Below are 24,971 nucleotides of genomic sequence, written 5' to 3'. Positions count from 1 at the left end.
TGTGTATCAAGGCGTTCCCCATGGCAAACCTCATCAGAAGCCATACCCAGCAGATGCTCTGCTTTATCAGGACTGAGAATCACTCAATTCTGCTCTTTACTGAGAAAAAGAATCACAGGTGATGTACTCTGTTGACTATTATGGATGAAACCCGAGATCTCCTGAGGATCCTTTATTGAGGATAAGAATAATTCTGCATTCTGTTTCTTCTCTCTATACTGCAGATGAAAATCACGAGACGGTGAGTATTTTAGTGACACTGTTCCACAGATCACATGGGTTTTGACAAAGCTACAGAACATCACCGTGTGAGATCCTGTTGATTCCATGAAGCCTTGTGACAAATGTTTGCACATAACAATCCTTTTAGTGCCAAGCAGGAATTTAACACAGCATGAGTGACATTTAGTGAACCAGGAAACATCTTGACCTGCTTCTGTATTCCAGAGTAAATCATTCCTTTACACGATGATTTTACCTGGAGCTGCTTTGGTGTTGCTCTGAGGAGCATCTAAACGTTGAATCCACCAGGTTTCCTGTTCTGTTGCATCATTGTGCTGTTTTAAGTGACAGCCTTATTGTTTTATTCTGTTTGCAGGATAAGTGAGAATTTCAGATCCTGGTGTGAAATGGCTGTTTTGCGACTGTAAGGACTGTAGGTTTAGGGTTTACCCAGGAAAAGACTCTTCATCCAACATCTCATCTACAGTGATTTATATACGTATAACACACATATAATTCCAGGATGTTGAAGGTCTGCAGTTCTGCAGTGAAGCGGTGGACGAATCTAAGACAGTAGATCTGATATGAAGGCTTGTGGACATGGAGAGTCCTTCAGCAGTGTCAGCAGTGACTGCAGTGTTTTCTGTTCTGACAGAATGGGAATCATCTAAACTTCATCCATAACAGTGTCAGTGATCAGAACTCATACAGTTACTCATACAGCTCTATTCTGCATGTGACACACAGGGGAAAAAAGAGAGAATCTTCTCCTGCTTTTCTGAAGGTGTTTCACAATAACATCTTCCAGCAAGTGCAGGTCTGCTGTGAGAAGCACCTCCTCTCTCTGATTATACTCTCACAGGCAGGAGGTCTTCATCCACCCGAGCTCTTTCTATGAATAAATAAGTGTCACCAAGCAGAAATACTGTAGAAACCCTTCAGTGGGGCTTCAATTAAAAACTCTGTGCATTAATAAATGTTCATTAAAATTGTTAGGATGGAAATTTAGAACATAAACAACACAGAAATATTACACAAAGAGATTTCATTTCAATTATTATCTATTTTATTTCTTATGAATTGTATATTTCCAGGAGTGGCTCTGGGTTACTGATCAGAAGGTCGGGGGTTCAAGCCCCGGTATCGCCAAGCTGCCACTCTTGGGCCCCTGAGCGAGGCCCTAACCCCTCTGTGCTCCAGGGGGCAGTATCATGATACTGCCCCCTGGAGCACAGCTTTTGAGCCTGGCTTCTGAGCAAACTGGGATAAGAGCGAATTTCACTGTGCTTTAATGAACATGTGACAAATAAAGTCTACTATATATTTCTCAGTCGGTGAATTTTATTCTTTCATATATGAGAAAAATGCGTCAAAATGCTGTGGTCTGTTACAAATAAATAAAACAGGATTGTATTTAAAACAAAAAGAATTGAAATGTAAGCAGCAATTACTCTCCAGAAAACAGGAGGCTGTCTGACTTGTGAAAGTGAAATGGACATGATATTCTTTCTTCACCTGCAGGCTTCAAAGTTTCTTAAATGGAGCATGTGTTGGGGATTTCATTTTATTACAACCATGTATTATTATTATTATTATTATTATTATTATTATTATTATTATTTCTGCAGAATATGCACTGATGATGGTCCTCCATCTGGGAGAAGAAACAGCACAGTTGTGTATCTTGTGTATTCCTGAGAGTTGATCATTACTCAGAGCTTCTCCAGGCCTCAGTGCTGCTGCTTCTCTCAGTCAGGATCCATAATTGATTCGAGCTGGACTCTGAGCAACACTGCTGCCCCTCTAAAAGCTCGATCCGGATTGGTGGAAAGCCAAGGTTTCGCTGACAGACTCCCCTCCACCCTTCTCCCTCCATCACTCCCTCCATCCCTCCTCTTCTCTCTTTGCGTTGTCACAGCACCCTGACTGCCACCTCCCCAACACCTCCCCAGCCCAGGAGATAAACACATCCTCTCGCTGCACACTCCTGCATCTTCACCATGTTCCTTGTGTTTAGGTGGAACACAGTGACACGCCTGGATTTCGGCACATCGGCAGGATCACGTGTAATTCCGCGCCGTCGTCCCGAAATAAACGCGTAACGAGACGCGCGCGGGTCGCAATCCGGTGCCGGTGCCGGTGGATGATCTCAAAGTCGGACTTTTTTTTGTGCTGGATTGGAGAATGTGCGGTTTCCAGAGGAGCCATATGGACTTGTTTACAGCACCGCGAGGCCCGCTGGAGGAACAGAGCCGGGTTCTGAAGCTGCTCCTGTGAGATGCAGCACGTCTCGGTGTGATCCAGTCTCCTGATGCGGTACGATCATATTTCTGCCTCTTGCCAATTTGTTTAGGTTCCGTAGAAACCCATGCGGTAGCCATAGTGATGGTTTCCCTGGATGAAGCTGGAGAGTAAAGCGCACTCTGCTGGGAATGGAGAGCTTTAACCCATTTTACATCACATTTCTGAATCAGATTTCCACAATCTCCAGCTGAAAGACTTTTGGACACATCCTATGTCATTAAGTGTTCTCCTGGATGCAATGAGGCGTCCCCTGCTCTGTAGAACCCTGCTCTGATAGAGGAAAACACTCAGGTTCTGCAGATCGAACAATGCCAAGCTCTCGCCTCAGCACCGGCTCAGTGGACTACTGGGTGGACGGCTCACGTCGAGATGTTTCCATGGAGGAGTTCTACACCATGGGCCCGGAACTGGGGAGGTTAGTGTACTATAGAATAATGATCCAGATCCATCATTTCATCCCCTCCTACATTAAACCCCTTCTCTCTCTCACACCCTCATTACTGCTGAGATTGTGCAGATCAGAATCATCCTGTAGCCTAAAAAATACCTTTCTCTACATTTTATACTTTCCGTATAATTCCGTAGTGTGTGTGTGTGTGTGTGTGTGTGTGTGCGTGCGTGTGTGTGTGTGTGTGTGTGTGTGTGTGTGTGTGTGTGTGTGTGTGTTGTAGATGTTTAGTTGTAGTATAAAAGCTGTAATTGGGTCATGTGAGACCACATCATTTTCTTCTTCTTGGTGTTTCTTTCAAACAAAGGATGTTGTTGGATGATGTACAAATGACATTATACTGATATTAAGAGGATTTAAGAAGAAAAGCAGAAGTAGATTTGTGGATTTGAGGAGGATGAGGAGGATGAAGGGTGGAGGGGATGGATGAAGAGAGGGGGAATCAGGTGAAGTGGCCCAGATTTCATATGGTATCACCTCTGACCCCAGACAGCTGACATAAACACACACACACACACACACACACACACACACACACACACACACACACACACACACACACAGCTCTTAAGGCTGAGTTCCCGCTGCTTTGTTCTCACTGCTCTAATGACATTTAAGATCTGTTTTCTTGAAGCTGATGTGTTTAATCACAAGTCAGCAGATGGAGAGAAGCTCAGACTCCCAGTGTCCTCGGCTTTGTGATCTCGAGCAGCCGCCCACTGACAATTAAGCGTTAACAATTTCACAGAACCAAAGAAACCCTCCAGCTCCTCCACTCACCTCACAGAGCAGGTGATGTGTGAATTCCACCTTCCTTTTGGTGAGAAAAACAGAAAAGACACTGCCTGGCATCTAATCTAAAAACATGGATTAGACTAATCATTATAATTATAACTTTGTAGTTGGTTTATTATTTAATGAATACAGGATTTGATTGTTTAATATATTAATTACTCATTAAACAGTTATTGGAAAATCCTGAGTTTATATCTGAGAGATAAATGCACTTGGGTTACTGCATGTCTGGGTTTAATGTTCTCCACTTTCTTTCTACCTCCCTAAGATTTCTATTAACTAGATGAAAGCTGTGGTTTAGTGTCAGGTGTTTTTCTGCAGCATTTCAGGACACCATGTACACCAATGTTGTATTCCAACCTCTGACCTGAAATACACTCCAGGTCCAAAAATAAAGCGGTGACTAAAGAAAAAGTGTTTCGCATATTCTTCTGGCAGAGTTTCATAACTAAGAGGTAGACCACCAGTTTCCACTGAGAGCTTGAGCGGGATCTGCCTGGACAGCTGTACATTGACTTAAATCAAAGCTCCTGCTTGGTGAACTGATATCACATATAATTCCCACTGATTTCCTCATCAGTTACTGATTTATGCTACTGCAGGGTCACCATTATTAACCGCAGGTCCGTCTCGGCTTCAGCTTGGAGCTTCTTCTATTTAGCATTAATGACTTCATTGATGTTTCCTTTGGTTTGTCTCCAGAGGGGCTACATCCGTTGTGTATCGCTGTGAAGAGAAGCAAACAGAGAAGCTCTACGCAGCCAAGGTCCTGAAGAAGACTGTGAGTCAGGCTTGCCTTGTTTTAATAGAACGTCCCCTGTGGTACAACATTTTGTTTAATTTCTCACATCATATTGTTGCAGATCGACAAGAAAATAGTGAGGACAGAAATCGGGGTTCTCCTGCGTCTTTCTCATCCAAACATTGTAAGAACTCGGGTTTAGTTTTTTTTTCCTTTTCTCAGTGGAAAGATTTATAGTTTATACCATTCACACATTTCTGCATAATTTCCTGCTTTACAGCATCATTTCTCTGCATTGGTTCTTCTCTGTTTGATTTACAGATTCGCCTGAAAGAGATCTTCGAGACGGAAACGGAGATCTCTCTGATCCTAGAGCTCGTCACCGGCGGGGAACTTTTTGACAGGTATTAAAAACCCTGTCTTTGTTTTAAAAATACATTAAAGGATACAGCATGTGCATTTTTTAGGGGATTACTGACTTCAAAGCAAAGAGAAGGAGAAGAAAAAGTCTTTCGTTCCATTAACAGTTCAGAGGAACTGGAGCCTGAACTGTTCCTCTGTTTAAGTGCAGCAGAGTGAAGGCTTTTCACTAAAATACCTCCGTCCTCATTTAGGATCATATACCGCTGAAGCTCCTCCATTCTTATCAGCGTGTATTCAGTGTGCAGGCAGTTTGTGGGCTGAAAAACAAAAAGCAGAAACAACGGAACAAAGTGTAAAATGGTGATGTAATGCCATCTCGGTATCTGTATCTGTTCAGTGCTCAGAATATTCATACCTGTATTTGTATTTAAACCGACAGTGTGCATTAAATCCTTCAGGGGGAAGAAACTTCCAGAAAACCCTTTAGTGTAAATTCTGACCTCCTACATCACTCAGGTTCACATATTTCTCTCAAATAGTTATAAATATTGTTTGTATCTGTCTTCAATATTCTCTAATAACCTGATTTTATTTCTCAAATATAAACATATTCATTATATTCATTATTATTATTATTAATAATTAATTATATAGTAGCAGTAGTAGTATAATTACTATTAACCGACCAGTCCTTCAGAACGTTCTGTTTGTGTCTGTTATATTATTGTTGAATTATCGTTTATTATTCTCAACCTTTATGACTTACGGCTGAATTATTCGCCTTCAAGCAAGAACTGAGTGCATCAGAAGATTTTATAAAAACAGTTTCTGCTTCAGTCTCATTATGTGAATGTGTTTTTTATGATCAGGATTGTGGAGAGGGGCTACTACAGCGAGCGAGACGCTGCTCATGTAATCAAGCAGATCCTGGAGGCAGTGGCGGTAAAGCCTGGGTTTAGTTTCTACCTTTACTCTTTTATTTTCATGTTTTAAAGGTAATCGCTGTGTCAGTGTGAAGATCTCATAAAAATATATTTACAGCCAAAAATAATGGCATATTCTATAAAAATACGATTTCAATTGTATTAAAAGTAATGTGATGGATATGATCATTAGCTCAATACCGAGCGACTCTGAATATCTGCTCAAAAAAAGAGACAAAAGCATCCTCCTTCCTTCCATGTCAGCCATTTTACACATCTCAGCTGTACTTCTCACACCCTGCTAGACACACAGATGGTGTCAAAAGAAAACTTCTTTCTATTAAATGCCCTGAACACACTTTATATTCATGTCGAGACTTGTTTTGATGGAAATCTGGTAAGCAGTAATCGGATCTTATTAAGGCCTTCGTAACACACAGACTATCCACCGACACTCAATGTGAAAATTGATGACTTTATTGAATGCAGTTGGATTTTCAGTGCCATCTGCTCAGGAGTCTTTGTTATGATGGGTGTTTTTGAGAAATACATACATCTAAAAATCCAGATGTTTTATCGCAGTACGCTGGTGTTCCTTAGAGCCGTCAACTTATCGGACATTTTTACTCGATTTAAAGAAATTAATCTGTTACAGATCAGTCAGGACTCTGTTGCGTTTTTGTGTGTGAGGTATCATGACTCTGCGTTTAGCTACTGTTGAGCAAAGCAATCAGAAACTCGAAGGGTGTGCCCCCTGCAGGGCAGGTAAAATACTGCAAGCAACAAAAAAATAACCATTTAAATCTAGCAAACGCCACAAAAGGAGAAATATGTCTTAAAAAACTAGTGTCAACTTTTATATGAGACTTTAATCTGTACTGTGAAGTCTGACATCACAAATACATGTTTTGGTTTCTTATTTAAAAAAGTTTACAATTAAAAAAGGTCTTTAAAGATACATCAAGTTACATAAAGTAACAGACACGGAATGTGTTCATTTTCATTTACATTAAAACTCAGCATTATATTATATGCACTTGCTTTCAGATAGATCTTATTAAATATAGGTGGCTAAGCTGCCACTGCTGGGCCCCTGAGTAAGGCCCCTGACTATGAACTGCTTACTGAGATAATGTAATGTTGTGTATATTAGAATCTTCAGTTCTGGAGGAGTGTGAATAATGTGTCAGGGTGAGAGAACAGCCCTCTCTGCTGGGTTCTTGTGCTTCGAGATAAATCTGGAATAAACGCAGAAAAAGCTCAATTTATCAGAAAGAGGTATCTGATCCAAAGGAGTCAAATAATTGACTAAAGTGAGTGAAGTACGTGTAAGTGAAGGTTCTTGCTTGCTGCATAGACATTGTGATATTCCTCAGATGTTCCGATTTTAATGAATAGGATTTGAATGTCAGGTCGTGTGCACCTGCTAACGGACGTGAGATGATTGTGTTGTCGTTCAGAAGTGAGGCGTATAGAGAGCGGATATATAAAATGTGAATAATCCTCTTAGAGTTAAAAAAAATCCATTGCGGTTTCCTTGTGCATTTGAATCTCCTGCGTGGGACACGGTGGGAATGGAACAGGAGGAACGCCGAGTTGGTCAGTGGAGCAGTTAAAGCTGAACTACAGGTGTGCTCTATAGGTACTGTTGTGAATGGCGGCTGTTTGTTTTGCTTGTTTTAATACTGTATATAAATTCTACACGCTGTCTGTTATCTGCTGTAGCATGTAGACGGAGGGAAGAACGTCGCTGGATGATGCGTACACTCATTTAGTCTGCAGATATCAAGAACATCGTGTCGTATCTCACTGACTCATTTTTAACCTTCTCACCCGAGGTGATAGGAATTCATGACGATCCTCCTGCATGTCAAATTAACACCCTGTCGTTTTCTGAAACTTCCATCCGAGATCTTTATACTGTACGTGGTTGCATACAGACATATGATTGACAGGTGTCAGGTTTAAGTCGCCGTGTTGTGATGTGAGAAACACGGAGAGCAAAAGCACATTGTTTTTCTTCACCTAGCACGATCTCCATCAGTATTTTAAGACTGTTAAAGGAGTGACATCTGTTCGCCTTCGCACACCAACTTAATTAACAGATTTGCATGATGTGAGTCATAGCAGCGCTTCAGCGTGAGGCTCCGAGGCTCCTCTGCCATATTACATGGATTTATATGCAGCTAGAATGTGGAGAAAACTAGAAGATGAGAAATTCTTCTAAAGACTGGTAAAGGAGCATCCATCATCCAACCATAAAGGAGGTGCTGGAGATTTTGAAGGTGCTGGAGTAGGTGCTGGAGATTTTGAAGGTGCTGGAGGAGGTGCTGGAGATTTTGAAGGTGCTGGAGGAGCTGCTGAAGATTTTGAAAGTGTTGGAGGAGGTTCTGGAGATTTTGAATGTGCTAGAGGAGGTGCTGGAGATTTTAAAGGTGCTGGAGGAGGTACCGGAGATTTTAAAGGTGCTGGAGGAGGTGCTGGAGATTTTGAAGGTGTTGGAGGTGGTGCTGGAGATTTTGAATGTGCTAGAGGAGGTGCTGGAGATTTTGAAGATGCTGGACGAGGTGCTAGAGATTTTGAAGGGGCTGGAGGAGGTACCGGAGATTTTGAAGGTGCTGGAGGAGGTGCTGGAGATTTTGAAGGTGCTGTAGGAGGTGCTGAAGATGCTCTGGCTCTTTGTGGAGTGTGACAAATATCACCACGGTGTGTTTAAGGTTTATAGGAGGACGTGAAGGTGCAGTGCAAAGTGCGACTCCTTTAACAAGCTCCCAGGTTTCGGCTCAACCTCAATCCGAACATCAATGATCCTGAGCTGCTTTCTAGATTAAACACGCAGATACGCTCACGCTCGAACGCGCACAGTCAGCGTGCCGTGTAATAACCATTAAGCAACTAATGAGTGAAATTGAAACAGCAAATCACCGATTAGTGCAACTCAGACAAATTATAGCGAAAGCTCCGATTCAGGGCGGTTCAGCGCGGCCTAAAACGTGACCAGGAAAAAAAAAGCCCATCTGCTGCAGCTCTTTCAGATGATGGCAGGCATTTTCCATTTCAATTAATCTGACTGGCCCGTGGCCTGATTAAGTGAAATCCCATAGGTTTTACAAGAAATCTCCCTGCTCTCACTGTGCTCTCAGTCTATTCAGGGATTCAGACCTTCCACAATAATGAAGGATCTTTCCTCAGCGGTGCTCATTAGTCTGCCACCGATACACACATTTCCTATTTATTATCATTTCTCGTGGACATTTTGCACGACTTGGAGGGAGACGTTTTATTGGGGTTTCAGAGAGAAATTGTAAGAAAAAAACCAAACCTCTCAATTATAACCTGCACCTGACACATCTTTAATGATTAGAAGGATTATGCAATGTAATCTTTATTTGCTCTCCGTAATGCTTTACTAATAAAAAGACACTTTTACAATAACGCCACAATCACCATCATAGCAATTTTCCCAAACCAATTATTTTTATTTATTAAAGAGCAACACATCAAATATTTTGATCCGTTTCCAGCTGTGTGGAAACGCCAGCCTCTGTTTCTGTACAGGGGGCAGTGAGTACACAGAGGGGCCGTAGTAGAGCTTAAATACTCCATTCATAAAGAACATTGAACATGACTGTCACATGCTGAAGGAACCTGCAGGTCTGTAACTGGGACATAGAATGAAGTTTCCCACCATGAATGAAGTGCAGGAATGAGGACAGTGAGAGCAAGCTGAGAGAATGGAGTCCAGATGTGCGCTGTAACGAGAACATCATCCGGACAGCAACGAACAAACACCGACACTGGAGACTCCTTCCAAAAACGCTCACTAGACTTCCCCTTACAGAAACCTCATCATATAGAAAAAACTACACATCTGTTTGTGCTGCATCCACCATACACACATACATGATCAAAATCTATCTAAAATATACATCATCTAACTGTTTATTTTGTTCATTTGCACCTTTTGTTTTGCTCAGTTGTGTACATGTACTTTTCTTGAGTGATATTTGGAAATGCGATCAGAATTCTGTTTCCATGTAGTGCTGATGGCACAATATTCATTTTTCTTTCAGTATTTGCATGAAAATGGAGTCGTTCACAGGGACCTCAAACCTGAAAACCTGCTATATGCCGATCTATCAATAGATGCTCCTTTAAAGATCGGTAACTAAACACAAATCCTCCTCTGGTTTCTTATACCCTTCAAATTTATAGCAGTAACTAACACGGTTCTTCACCTGCATACTGATCATTAACACCTGGTATATGAGAAGATCATTTTATCTCCACTGTGTTTTTTGTCTCTTGTCTGCAGCTGACTTTGGTCTCTCTAAGATAATAGACGAACAGGTGACGATGAAGACGGTGTGTGGGACGCCTGGGTACTGCGGTGAGTTTCTCGAATCACACAGAACAGCTGAACAGCCGAGTGAGAAATCAGAGCTAATGTAAACTGGGTCAGTTTTAGGAGCAGAAATATCGCCAGGAATTTATTATGGAGGGGTGTGTGTGTGTGTGTGTGTGTGTGTGTGTGTGTGTGTGTGTGTGTGTGTGTGTGTGTGTGTGTGTGTGTGTGTGGAAGTGCATTAAACACACACTAAATACATTAAATACACTAAACACACACTAAATACACACCAAATACACACCAAATACACACTAAACACACATTAAACACACACTAAATACATTAAATACACACTAAACACACACTAAATACACACCAAATACACACTAAACACACATTAAACACACACTAAATACATTAAATACACACTAAACACACACTAAACACACATTAAACACACACTAAATACATTAAATACACACTAAACACACACTAAACACACATTAAACACACACTAAATACATTAAATACACACTAAACACACACTAAACACACATTAAACACACACTAAATACATTAAATACACACTAAACACACACTAAACACACACTAAATACACACCAAATACACACCAAATACACACTAAACACACATTAAACACACACTAAATACATTAAATACACACTAAACACACACTAAACACACATTAAACACACACTAAATACATTAAATACACACTAAACACACACTAAACACACATTAAACACACACTAAATACATTAAATACACACTAAACACACACTAAATACACACCAAATACACACCAAATACACACTAAACACACATTAAACACACACTAAATACATTAAATACACACTAAACACACACTAAATACACACCAAATACACACCAAATACACACTAAACACACACTAAACACACACTAAACACACATTAAACACACACTAAATACATTAAATACACACTAAACACACACTAAACACACATTAAACACACACTAAATACATTAAATACACACTAAACACACACTAAACACACATTAAACACACACTAAATACATTAAATACACACTAAACACACACTAAACACACATTAAACACACACTAAATACATTAAATACACACTAAACACACACTAAATACACACCAAATACACACCAAATACACACTAAACACACATTAAACACACACTAAATACATTAAATACACACTAAACACACACTAAATACACACCAAATACACACCAAATACACACTAAACACACATTAAACACACACTAAATACATTAAATACACACTAAACACACACTAAACACACATTAAACACACACTAAATACATTAAATACACACTAAACACACACTAAACACACATTAAACACACACTAAATACATTAAATACACACTAAACACACACTAAACACACACTAAATACACACCAAATACACACCAAATACACACTAAACACACATTAAACACACACTAAATACATTAAATACACACTAAACACACACTAAACACACATTAAACACACACTAAATACATTAAATACACACTAAACACACACTAAACACACATTAAACACACACTAAATACATTAAATACACACTAAACACACACTAAATACACACCAAATACACACCAAATACACACTAAACACACATTAAACACACACTAAATACATTAAATACACACTAAACACACACTAAACACACATTAAACACACACTAAATACATTAAATACACACTAAACACACACTAAATACACACCAAATACACACCAAATACACACTAAACACACATTAAACACACACTAAATACATTAAATACACACTAAACACACACTAAATACACACCAAATACACACCAAATACACACTAAACACACATTAAACACACACTAAATACATTAAATACACACTAAACACACACTAAACACACATTAAACACACACTAAATACATTAAATACACACTAAACACACACTAAACACACATTAAACACACACTAAATACATTAAATACACACTAAACACACACTAAATACACACCAAATACACACCAAATACACACTAAACACACATTAAACACACACTAAATACATTAAATACACACTAAACACACACTAAATACACACCAAATACACACCAAATACACACTAAACACACATTAAACACACACTAAATACATTAAATACACACTAAACACACACTAAACACACATTAAACACACACTAAATACATTAAATACACACTAAACACACACTAAACACACATTAAACACACACTAAATACATTAAATACACACTAAACACACACTAAACACACACTAAATACACAACAAATACACACCAAATACACACTAAACACACACTAAATACACACCAAATACACACTAAACACACATTAAACACACACTAAATACATTAAATACACACTAAACACACACTAAATACACACCAAATACACACCAAATACACACTAAACACACACTAAATACACACCAAATACACACTAAACACACATTAAACACACACTAAATACATTAAATACACACTAAACACACACTAAATACACACCAAATACACACCAAATACACACTAAACACACATTAAACACACACTAAATACATTAAATACACACTAAACACACACTAAATACACACCAAATACACACTAAACACACATTAAACACACACTAAATACATTAAATACACACTAAACACACACCAAATACACACCAAATACACACTAAACACACATTAAACACACACTAAATACATTAAATACACACTAAACACACACTAAATACACACCAAATACACACCAAATACACACTAAACACACATTAAACACACACTAAATACATTAAATACACACTAAACACACACTAAATACACAACAAATACACACCAAATACACACTAAACACACACTAAATACACACCAAATACACACTAAACACACATTAAACACACACTAAATACATTAAATACACACTAAACACACACTAAATACACACCAAATACACACCAAATACACACTAAACACACACTAAATACACACCAAATACACACTAAACACACATTAAACACACACTAAATACATTAAATACACACTAAACACACACTAAATACACAACAAATACACACCAAATACACACTAAACACACACTAAATACACACCAAATACACACTAAACACACATTAAACACACACTAAATACATTATATACACACTAAACACACACTAAATACACACCAAATACACACTAAACACACATTAAACACACACTAAATACATTAAATACACACTAAACACACACTAAACACACATTAAACACACACTAAATACATTAAATACACACTAAACACACACTAAACACACATTAAACACACACTAAATACATTAAATACACACTAAACACACACTAAACACACATTAAACACACACTAAATACATTAAATACACACTAAACACACACTAAACACACATTAAACACACACTAAATACATTAAATACACACTAAACACACACTAAATACACACCAAATACACACCAAATACACACTAAACACACATTAAACACACACTAAATACATTAAATACACACTAAACACACACTAAATACACACCAAATACACACCAAATACACACTAAACACACATTAAACACACACTAAATACATTAAATACACACTAAACACACACTAAACACACATTAAACACACACTAAATACATTAAATACACACTAAACACACACTAAACACACATTAAACACACACTAAATACATTAAATACACACTAAACACACACTAAATACACACCAAATACACACCAAATACACACTAAACACACATTAAACACACACTAAATACATTAAATACACACTAAACACACACTAAATACACACCAAATACACACCAAATACACACTAAACACACATTAAACACACACTAAATACATTAAATACACACTAAACACACACTAAACACACATTAAACACACACTAAATACATTAAATACACACTAAACACACACTAAACACACATTAAACACACACTAAATACATTAAATACACACTAAACACACACTAAACACACACTAAATACACAACAAATACACACCAAATACACACTAAACACACACTAAATACACACCAAATACACACTAAACACACATTAAACACACACTAAATACATTAAATACACACTAAACACACACTAAATACACACCAAATACACACCAAATACACACTAAACACACACTAAATACACACCAAATACACACTAAACACACATTAAACACACACTAAATACATTAAATACACACTAAACACACACTAAATACACACCAAATACACACCAAATACACACTAAACACACATTAAACACACACTAAATACATTAAATACACACTAAACACACACTAAATACACACCAAATACACACTAAACACACATTAAACATACACTAAATACATTAAATACACACTAAACACACACCAAATACACACCAAATACACACTAAACACACATTAAACACACACTAAATACATTAAATACACACTAAACACACACTAAATACACACCAAATACACACCAAATACACACTAAACACACATTAAACACACACTAAATACATTAAATACACACTAAACACACACTAAATACACAACAAATACACACCAAATACACACTAAACACACACTAAATACACACCAAATACACACTAAACACACATTAAACACACACTAAATACATTAAATACACACTAAACACACACTAAATACACACCAAATACACACCAAATACACACTAAACACACACTAAATACACACCAAATACACACTAAACACACATTAAACACACACTAAATACATTAAATACACACTAAACACACACTAAATACACAACAAATACACACCAAATACACACTAAACACACACTAAATACACACCAAATACACACTAAACACACATTAAACACACACTAAATACATTATATACACACTAAACACACACTAAATACACACCAAATACACACTAAACACACATTAAACACACACTAAATACATTAAATACACACTAAACACACACTAAATACACACCAAATACACACTAAACACACATTAAACACACACTAAATACATTAAATACACACTAAACACACACTAAACACACATTAAACACACACTAAATACATTAAATACACACTAAACACACACTAAACACACATTAAACACACACTAAATACATTAAATACACACTAAACACACACTAAACACACATTAAACACACACTAAATACATTAAATACACACTAAACACACACTAAACACACACTAAATACACACCAAATACACACCAAATACACACTAAACACACATTAAACACACACTAAATACATTAAATACACACTAAACACACACTAAACACACATTAAACACACACTAAATACATTAAATACACACTAAACACACACTAAACACACATTAAACACACACTAAAAACATTAAATACACACTAAACACACACTAAATACACACCAAATACACACCAAATACACACTAAACACACATTAAACACACACTAAATACATTAAATACACACTAAACACACACTAAACACACATTAAACACACACTAAATACATTAAATACACACTAAACACACACTAAATACACACCAAATACACACCAAATACACACTAAACACACATTAAACACACACTAAATACATTAAATACACACTAAACACACACTAAATACACACCAAATACACACCAAATACACACTAAACACACATTAAACACACACTAAATACATTAAATACACACTAAACACACACTAAACACACATTAAACACACACTAAATACATTAAAAACACACTAAACACACACTAAACACACATTAAACACACACTAAATACATTAAATACACACTAAACACACACTAAATACACACCAAATACACACCAAATACACACTAAACACACATTAAACACACACTAAATACATTAAATACACACTAAACACACACTAAATACACACCAAATACACACCAAATACACACTAAACACACATTAAACACACACTAAATACATTAAATACACACTAAACACACACAAAATACACAACAAATACACACCAAATACACACTAAACACACACTAAATACACACCAAATACACACTAAACACACATTAAACACACACTAAATACATTAAATACACACTAAACACACACTAAATACACACCAAATACACACCAAATACACACTAAACACACATTAAACACACACTAAATACATTAAATACACACTAAACACACACTAAATACACACCAAATACACACTAAACACACATTAAACACACACTAAATACATTAAATACACACTAAACACACACTAAACACACATTAAACACACACTAAATACATTAAATACACACTAAACACACACTAAATACACACCAAATACACACCAAATACACACTAAACACACATTAAACACACACTAAATACATTAAATACACACTAAACACACACTAAACACACATTAAACACACACTAAATACATTAAATACACACTAAACACACACTAAACACACATTAATCACACACTAAATACATTAAATACACACTAAACACACACTAAATACACACCAAATACACACCAAATACACACTAAACACACATTAAACACACACTAAATACATTAAATACACACTAAACACACACTAAATACACAACAAATACACACCAAATACACACTAAACACACACTAAATACACACCAAATACACACTAAACACACATTAAACACACACTAAATACATTAAATACACACTAAACACACACTAAATACACACCAAATACACACCAAATACACACTAAACACACATTAAACACACACTAAATACATTAAATACACACTAAACACACACTAAACACACACTAAATACACACCAAATACACACCAAATACACACTAAACACACATTAAACACACACTAAATACATTAAATACACACTAAACACACACTAAATACACACCAAATACACACCAAATACACACTAAACACACACTAAATACACACCAAATACACACCAAATACACACTAAACACACATTAAACACACACTAAATACATTAAATACACACTAAACACACACTAAATACACACCAAATACACACTAAATACATTAAATACACATTAAACACACACTAAATACATTAAATACACACTAAACACACACTAAATACACACCAAATACACACCAAATACACACTAAACACACATTAAACACACACTAAATACATTAAATACACACTAAACACACACTAAATACACACCAAATACACACCAAATACACACTAAACACACACTAAACACACACTAAACACACACTAAATACACACTAAATACACACTAAACACACACTAAATACACACTAAATACACACTAAACGCACACTAAACACACACTAAATACACACTAAACACACACTAAACACACACTAAATACACACTAAACACACACTAAATACACACTAAACACACACTAAACACACACTAAATACACACTAAACACACACTAAACACACACTAAATACACACCAAATACACACCAAATACACACTAAACACACACTAAATACACACTAAATACACACTAAATACACACTAAACACACACTAAACACACACTAAATACACACTAAACACACACTAAATACACACTAAATACACACTAAACACACACTAAACACACACTAAACACACACCAAATACACACTAAACACACACTAAACACACACTAAATACACACTAAATACACACTAAACACACACACTAGATACACACTAAATACACACTAAACACACACTAAACACACACTAAATACACACCAAATACACACCAAATACACACTAAACACACACTAAACACACACTAAATACACACCAAATACACACCAAATACACACTAAACACACATTAAACACACACTAAATACATTAAATACACACTAAACACACACTAAACACACACTAAACACACACCAAATACACACCAAATACACACTAAATACACACTAAATACACACTAAATACACACTAAACACACACTAAACACACACTAAATACACACCAAATACACACCAAATACACACTAAACACACACTAAACACACACTAAATACACACTAAATACACACTAAATACACACTAAACACACACTAAATACACACTAAACACACACTAAATACACACTAAATACACACCAAATACACACTAAATACACACTAAACACACACTAAACACACACTAAACACACACCAAATACACACTAAATACACACCAAATACACACTAAACACACACTAAACACACACTAAACACACACTAAACACACACTAAATACACACTAAACACACACTAAATACACACTAAATACATACTAAACACACACTAAACACACACTAAATACACACTAAACACACACTAAATACACACTAAACACACACTAAATACACACTAAACACACTAAATACACACTAAACACACACTAAATACACACTAAACAAACACTAAACACACACTAAACACACACTAAACACACACTAGATACACACTAAATACACACTAAACACACACTAAATACACACTAAACACACACTAAACACACACTAAACACACACTAAATACACACTAAACACACACTAAATACACACTAAATACACACTAAATACACACTAAACACACACTAAATACACACTAAACACACACTAAACACACACTAAACACACACTAAACACACACTAAATACACACTAAACACACACTAAATACACACTAAACACACACTAAATACACACTAAACAAACACTAAACACACACTAAACACACACTAAACACACACTAAATACACACTAAACACACACTAAATACACACTAAATACACACTAAATACACACTAAACACACTAAATACACACTAAACAAACACTAAACACACACTAAACACACACTAAATACACACTAAACACACACTAAACAAACACTAAATACACACTAAACACACACTAAACACACACTAAATACACACTAAATACACACTAAACAAACACTAAACACACACTAAATACACACTAAACACACACTAAATACACACTAAACAAACACTAAATACACACTAAACACACACTAAACACACACTAAACACACACTAAATACACACTAAACAAACACTAAATACACACTAAACACACACTAAATACACACCAAACAAACACTAAACACACACTAAACACACACTAAATACACACTAAACACACACTAAACAAACACTAAACACACACTAAACACACTAAACACACACTAAACACACACTAAACACACACTAAACACACACTAAACACACACTAGATACACACTAAATACACACTAAACACACACTAAACACACACTAACCACACACTAAACAAACACTAAACACACACTAACCACACACTAAACACACACTAAACACACACTAAATACACACTAAACACACACTAAATACACACTAAATACACACTAAACACACACTAAACACACACTAACCACACACTAAACAAACACTAAACACACACTAACCACACACTAAACACACACTAAACACACACTAAATACACACTAAATACACACTAAACAAACACTAAACACACACTAAACACACACTAAACACACACTACATACACACTAAACACACACTAAACACACACTAAATACACACCAAATACACACCAAACACACACTAAATACACACTAAACACACACTAAACACACCCTAAACACACACTAAACACACACTAAACACACACCAAACACACACTAAACACACACTAAACACACACTAAACACACACTAAATACACACTAAACACACACTAAATACACACTAAACACACACTAAATACACACTAAACAAACACTAAATACACACTAAACACACACTAAATACACACTAAACACACACTAAATACACACCAAACACACACTAAACACACACTAAACACACACTAAACACACACCAAACACACACTAAACACACACTAAACACACACTAAACACACACTAAACACACACTAAATACACACTAAACACACACTAAATACACACTAAACAAACACTAAATACACACTAAACACACACTAAATACACACTAAACACACACTAAATACACACCAAACACACACTAAACACACACTAAACACACACTAAACACACACTAAATACACACTAAACACACACTAAATACACACTAAACAAACACTAAACACACACTAACCACACACTAAATACACACTAAACACACACTAAATACACACTAAATACACACTAAACACACACTAAACACACACTAAATACACACCAAACACACACTAAATACACACTAAACACACACTAAATACACACCAAACACACACCAAACACACACTAAATACACACTAAACACACACTAAACACACACTAAATACACACTAAACACACATTAAATACACACCAAATACACACTAAACACACACTAAACACACACTAAATACACACCAAATACACACTAAACACAATAAAAAATCACACCAAATACACAATAAACACACTAAACACACACTGAGTGTCACACTCTCATACATCAGAGAGGTTCAGGAATTCAATCAGTTACTGAATTGAACCATTACAGCTTTAATAACTTTGATAACATCGTGACACTTTTAGTAAAAATATAAAAATGATTGACTAGAAACAGGTGGAATTGATATATTTGTAGTGCATATAATTGTAATTTAATCTATTTACAATCATCTGATTTATTATTATTATTGTTGTTGTTATTATTAGTTATTATATTTATAAAAAGGTGTTAAACTGCACACTGTTAGAAGGCAGCTTGGGCAGTAGGTGTATTTCCCGTTTATCTTCTCATCTTCCATCAGCTCCTGAAATTCTCAGAGGCAACACTTATGGCCCAGAGGTAGACATGTGGTCTGTGGGAGTGATCCTGTATATACTGTGAGTAAACAACTAAACAGGCCTGTGAATAAACTCATTACATCACATCCACGTCCACGTTCACTCGGAATCTGTTGTTTTTTTCTCTCCTCTGCTTCCGCAGGCTGTGTGGGTTCGAACCGTTTTTCGATCCGAGAGGAGACCAGTACATGTACAGCCGCATCCTCAACTGTGATTATGAGTTTGTCTCTCCCTGGTGGGACGAAGTCTCTCTTAACGCAAAGGATCTGGTGAGGTTCATTCAAGACTGTGATTAAAAGCACAGGGTGGAGGATTTAACATCTCCCTGATACCGAGTATTTTAATTATTATTGGAGAATTATTATATACTGTATATTGCCACAAACATTAATAGTGGGATGTTAGTTTCTGTATCACTTTTTGCCAGCAATCTAGAAAGACTGTTTTACCCTTTACAGGTCAGTAAGCTTATAGTCCTGGACCCTCAGAAGCGTCTGAGTGTGCACCAGGCCCTGGGGCATCCATGGGTTCTCGGCAAAGCAGCACGCTTCTCCCACATGGACACCACGCAGAGGAAGCTGCAGGAATTCAACGCTCGCCGCAAACTAAAGGCTAGAGATGCTTAATATGATATTTTGATACTTTGTTACCTCATCAAAGAAGAATCTGTACATGACAGATGCACTTTAAGGACCATATGGAATGTGTGTTTGGTTGCAGAAATGTGATTTAATTGATTTGGTATAAAATAAGATCTTAGCAGAGTATTTCCTTCACATCTAGCAGCCATTGTGGGGCAGCGTGATTCCTGCCCTAGTAAACCTCTAAAAACGCTTGTTCCAGTTGCCATTTTTGATCACAGGGTGTAATAATACCTCTGTAAATGAATGGGGTGGATTAAGTGTTACAACTGCACAACAGCTAGACATTCGAGAAAATCAGCTTATAGCTATCAGATTCTTTTTTCAAATCCTTTTTTACTCAAAAGACGCATCAGTTTTCCAGTTAAATTAAAAATATATGGAGTTGTAAATAAATTAGATTCTAGCTGAAACTAAGGTTTGGACTAAGAACATTCAGTTCAAGAGACAAATTACTATATAAACAAAATAATAAATATCGTTATTTGTGAGTTACACAATCACAGACCCCCTGCTTTGCCTTCACCCCGGACGGGTCAAAAAGATCTGTATTATTCTGTTAATGCCACGAGCCTGGTTATGTCTTTAATGATCTATTAAAGAGAACATGCTTCTATCACCATAGTGTTGTTGGAATTTTGCCGTTATGATGTTTAAACATACATGATCTTATTAAATCAGGGTCTTGATAATCTCCCCAGGTGCAGTGTTTTACTGTAAATTTATCATCTTTTCCAAAAAGAAATAATTTTTTTTTAAGCTGTGTAGTTTGAGTCTGGGTTTGAAGGCCAGTCTGAATAATGATTTACCCATTCACATTATGTTTTGTCTCCTAAGGCTGCCATGAAAGCTGTAGTGGCAACCAGCCGCATGCACGAGGGCTCAAGGCGCCGCACTGACAGCTGTGAGATCCCCGGCTCTGACAAGAACTCGCGCCAATGCAGCTTGGCAAAAGATGCGCCCATGGACACCCAGAGTGAATCTGAACCTGCTAAAGAAGATATAGACAAGACTAAGAAGGTGAATGAGGCCTCACATGACCCAACCCCTCCCATTCACACCCCCCTGAGCTCCAAATCATCCACTCTGAACACCATGGGAACCATGCCCACCAGGCCACCGCTAAAGGCAGAGGTGCTGAGACAGACCACGGTCATGGCCATGGCTCCAGTGGTCCGTCCCAGAGTGGCGCAGAAAAGTTGCTCGGTGGATCCCGGTGTAAAGCACGAGCCCTTGCCGGACCTCGCCAGCCCACCCAGCCCTAAAAGCATGAGCAATGGCTTTGTGGAGACGGGAAACAGCACAGCGGAGTGTCAATGAGTGCAGCTGATCCAAAGGACTCGGGAATGATGAGCTGAACACTCATCCTGTACATCCTGTCATCTCACTACTCTGTAGAACCGTGAAGCCTCTCAGATACATAGTTATATGTCTTAGAGTTATACTGCAAGTCCAGTTTTACGTGACTTACTACAGCTAGACATTTGAAACGACCTGGAAAACCTTCATTTAAAAACACAAACTGTGTTTAAACGAAAGGCATCACTCTGAAGGAGCATGTCTGTGTGTAGATTGTAGAGAAAAGGCACAATATAACACACATGTTTGCAGTTTTTCTCGTCTCTACTTCCTGTTTACAAATTTTAACTCCAAAACAATGAATTCTTTCAGAAAACCTAAAGAAACTTTCTAATCTCCCCCAATGCTGATCCTAATGTTACTAATAGAAATGTTCGCTTTGCATGCCATTACCTTTGTTCATGAAAGTGCATTTCTTATCCTGGAATATTAATTTCTGTATTTTTTATAGAATGTGGAATGAAAATATAAAGACTAATGAGCATAGCAATTTTCTCTTTATCAGCACCCTCTGGGTAGAAGAAGAAGAATGTGTTTGTGAAATTAATAGTGTAAATGTATATAAATTGTTTGTTTTTTTGGATGATTGGACATAAGAATTAAGGTTTGTAAAAGTAGACATGCACATTTTAAATTCTCATCGCAGTCATTTGCCCATGGAGCTCTGTGTATCGCTCACCAAAAACACCCTTTTCCTTTTATTTCTTTATCTGCTTCAGCTCGTAACATAACCACGTAAAACTCTACAGAATGTTTGTAACTCTGCTACGTGATCTTTTGTATGCACAAATGTAAGTGCATAAATTCAGTTTAGCCTTTAGCTCCACTCGCGCTGCCGCATGCCGCGTTTATATTTAGTTGTTTGACATGAGGATCGACATCGCTTTCTCTTCAGAAGTACGTCACAACCACACTTTCTACCTCTTTCTGTGCAGGGGCTTAACAACCTCCCCAACACTATTCTGGGAAAAGACAGCGTCTTGCTATTAAGCAACAACCGAACAGATCTCATTGGCTCAGTGGAAGAATATAAAATAAAACTGATATTTGTTGCAGTGAATCGAATGACCTCTGCACTGAAAATGCACTGAACTAAAAATCAGAAGTGCAGCAGGAGCTCTGTACATACTGCTGACATGCATGACAACCCGGCATCAATATGTGGTTAATGTGTGATATTTTACAATAAATATGCATCGTTTAGATTATACTGACTTTAATAAACAGCCTAGAAGCCGATGTAGATGCTATTTGTGTTGATTGAGAATTGTGTTTTCATGATTAATAAATTGAGTTAATATCTTTTGAGTGTTTCTGTGAAATATAGAATTTTTAATCAGGGGTTTGCACAGATATACTTTTAATTACTTTTTTTTTACATTTTAGTATAAGTATATTGATTCACACTAATTCTATAAGAGAGAGTGTTTGGATGCAAGGAGATAGAAATAAAATCACTAAATACATTATACATGCAAATAACAAATAGCGGGTAAAAAAAACCCCAAAAAAACACTGACTCCAAATTTTATCCTCCAATCAAGTTGTTTGAAAGGTTCGTCCAAAAGCAGCTGTGAAGCCTTTCTAATGCATATTACCACCTCATGGAGGGGCTTCACTTTGCTCTGGGGCTGTTCTCCTGCTGGGCCAGGGACTCATTATTATTTCTGCCATAAACTTATTCTAAACTATAAATAAGTGTGAAAAGTGAATACAGGAGCTGTGTGGGTTTGGTGCATTCTGCTTGGAAAAGTATAAAACATGCTAGTACTACTGTTTATAAAAAACAATAATAGCAAAAAACATCATAAAAATAATAT

General features: G+C 36.8%; 1 protein-coding gene across 1 annotated transcript; it reads left to right on the top strand.

Annotated features, from left to right (window-relative positions):
- The first annotated feature begins 1,932 nt into the window (after nt 1–1,932).
- Nucleotides 1,933–24,453, top strand: LOC310735341 (calcium/calmodulin-dependent protein kinase type IV). The gene is made up of 11 exons (XM_083557991.1): nt 1,933–2,941; nt 4,472–4,550; nt 4,633–4,695; nt 4,833–4,915; nt 5,744–5,816; nt 9,871–9,961; nt 10,113–10,187; nt 21,115–21,190; nt 21,294–21,420; nt 21,610–21,762; nt 22,630–24,453. Exons 1-11 carry the CDS (start codon nt 2,835–2,837, stop codon nt 23,110–23,112), a joined length of 1,410 nt encoding a protein of 469 aa, XP_083414117.1. The 5' UTR covers nt 1,933–2,834; the 3' UTR covers nt 23,113–24,453.
- Nucleotides 24,454–24,971: the final 518 nt, after the last annotated feature.

Source organism: Silurus aristotelis, assembly GCF_946808225.1.
Source record: "Silurus aristotelis genome assembly, chromosome: 13".
NCBI lineage: Eukaryota > Metazoa > Chordata > Actinopteri > Siluriformes > Siluridae > Silurus > Silurus aristotelis.
The sequence above is the reverse complement of the archived record's forward strand: the minus strand, read 5'-3'. Positions and strand labels throughout refer to the sequence as shown.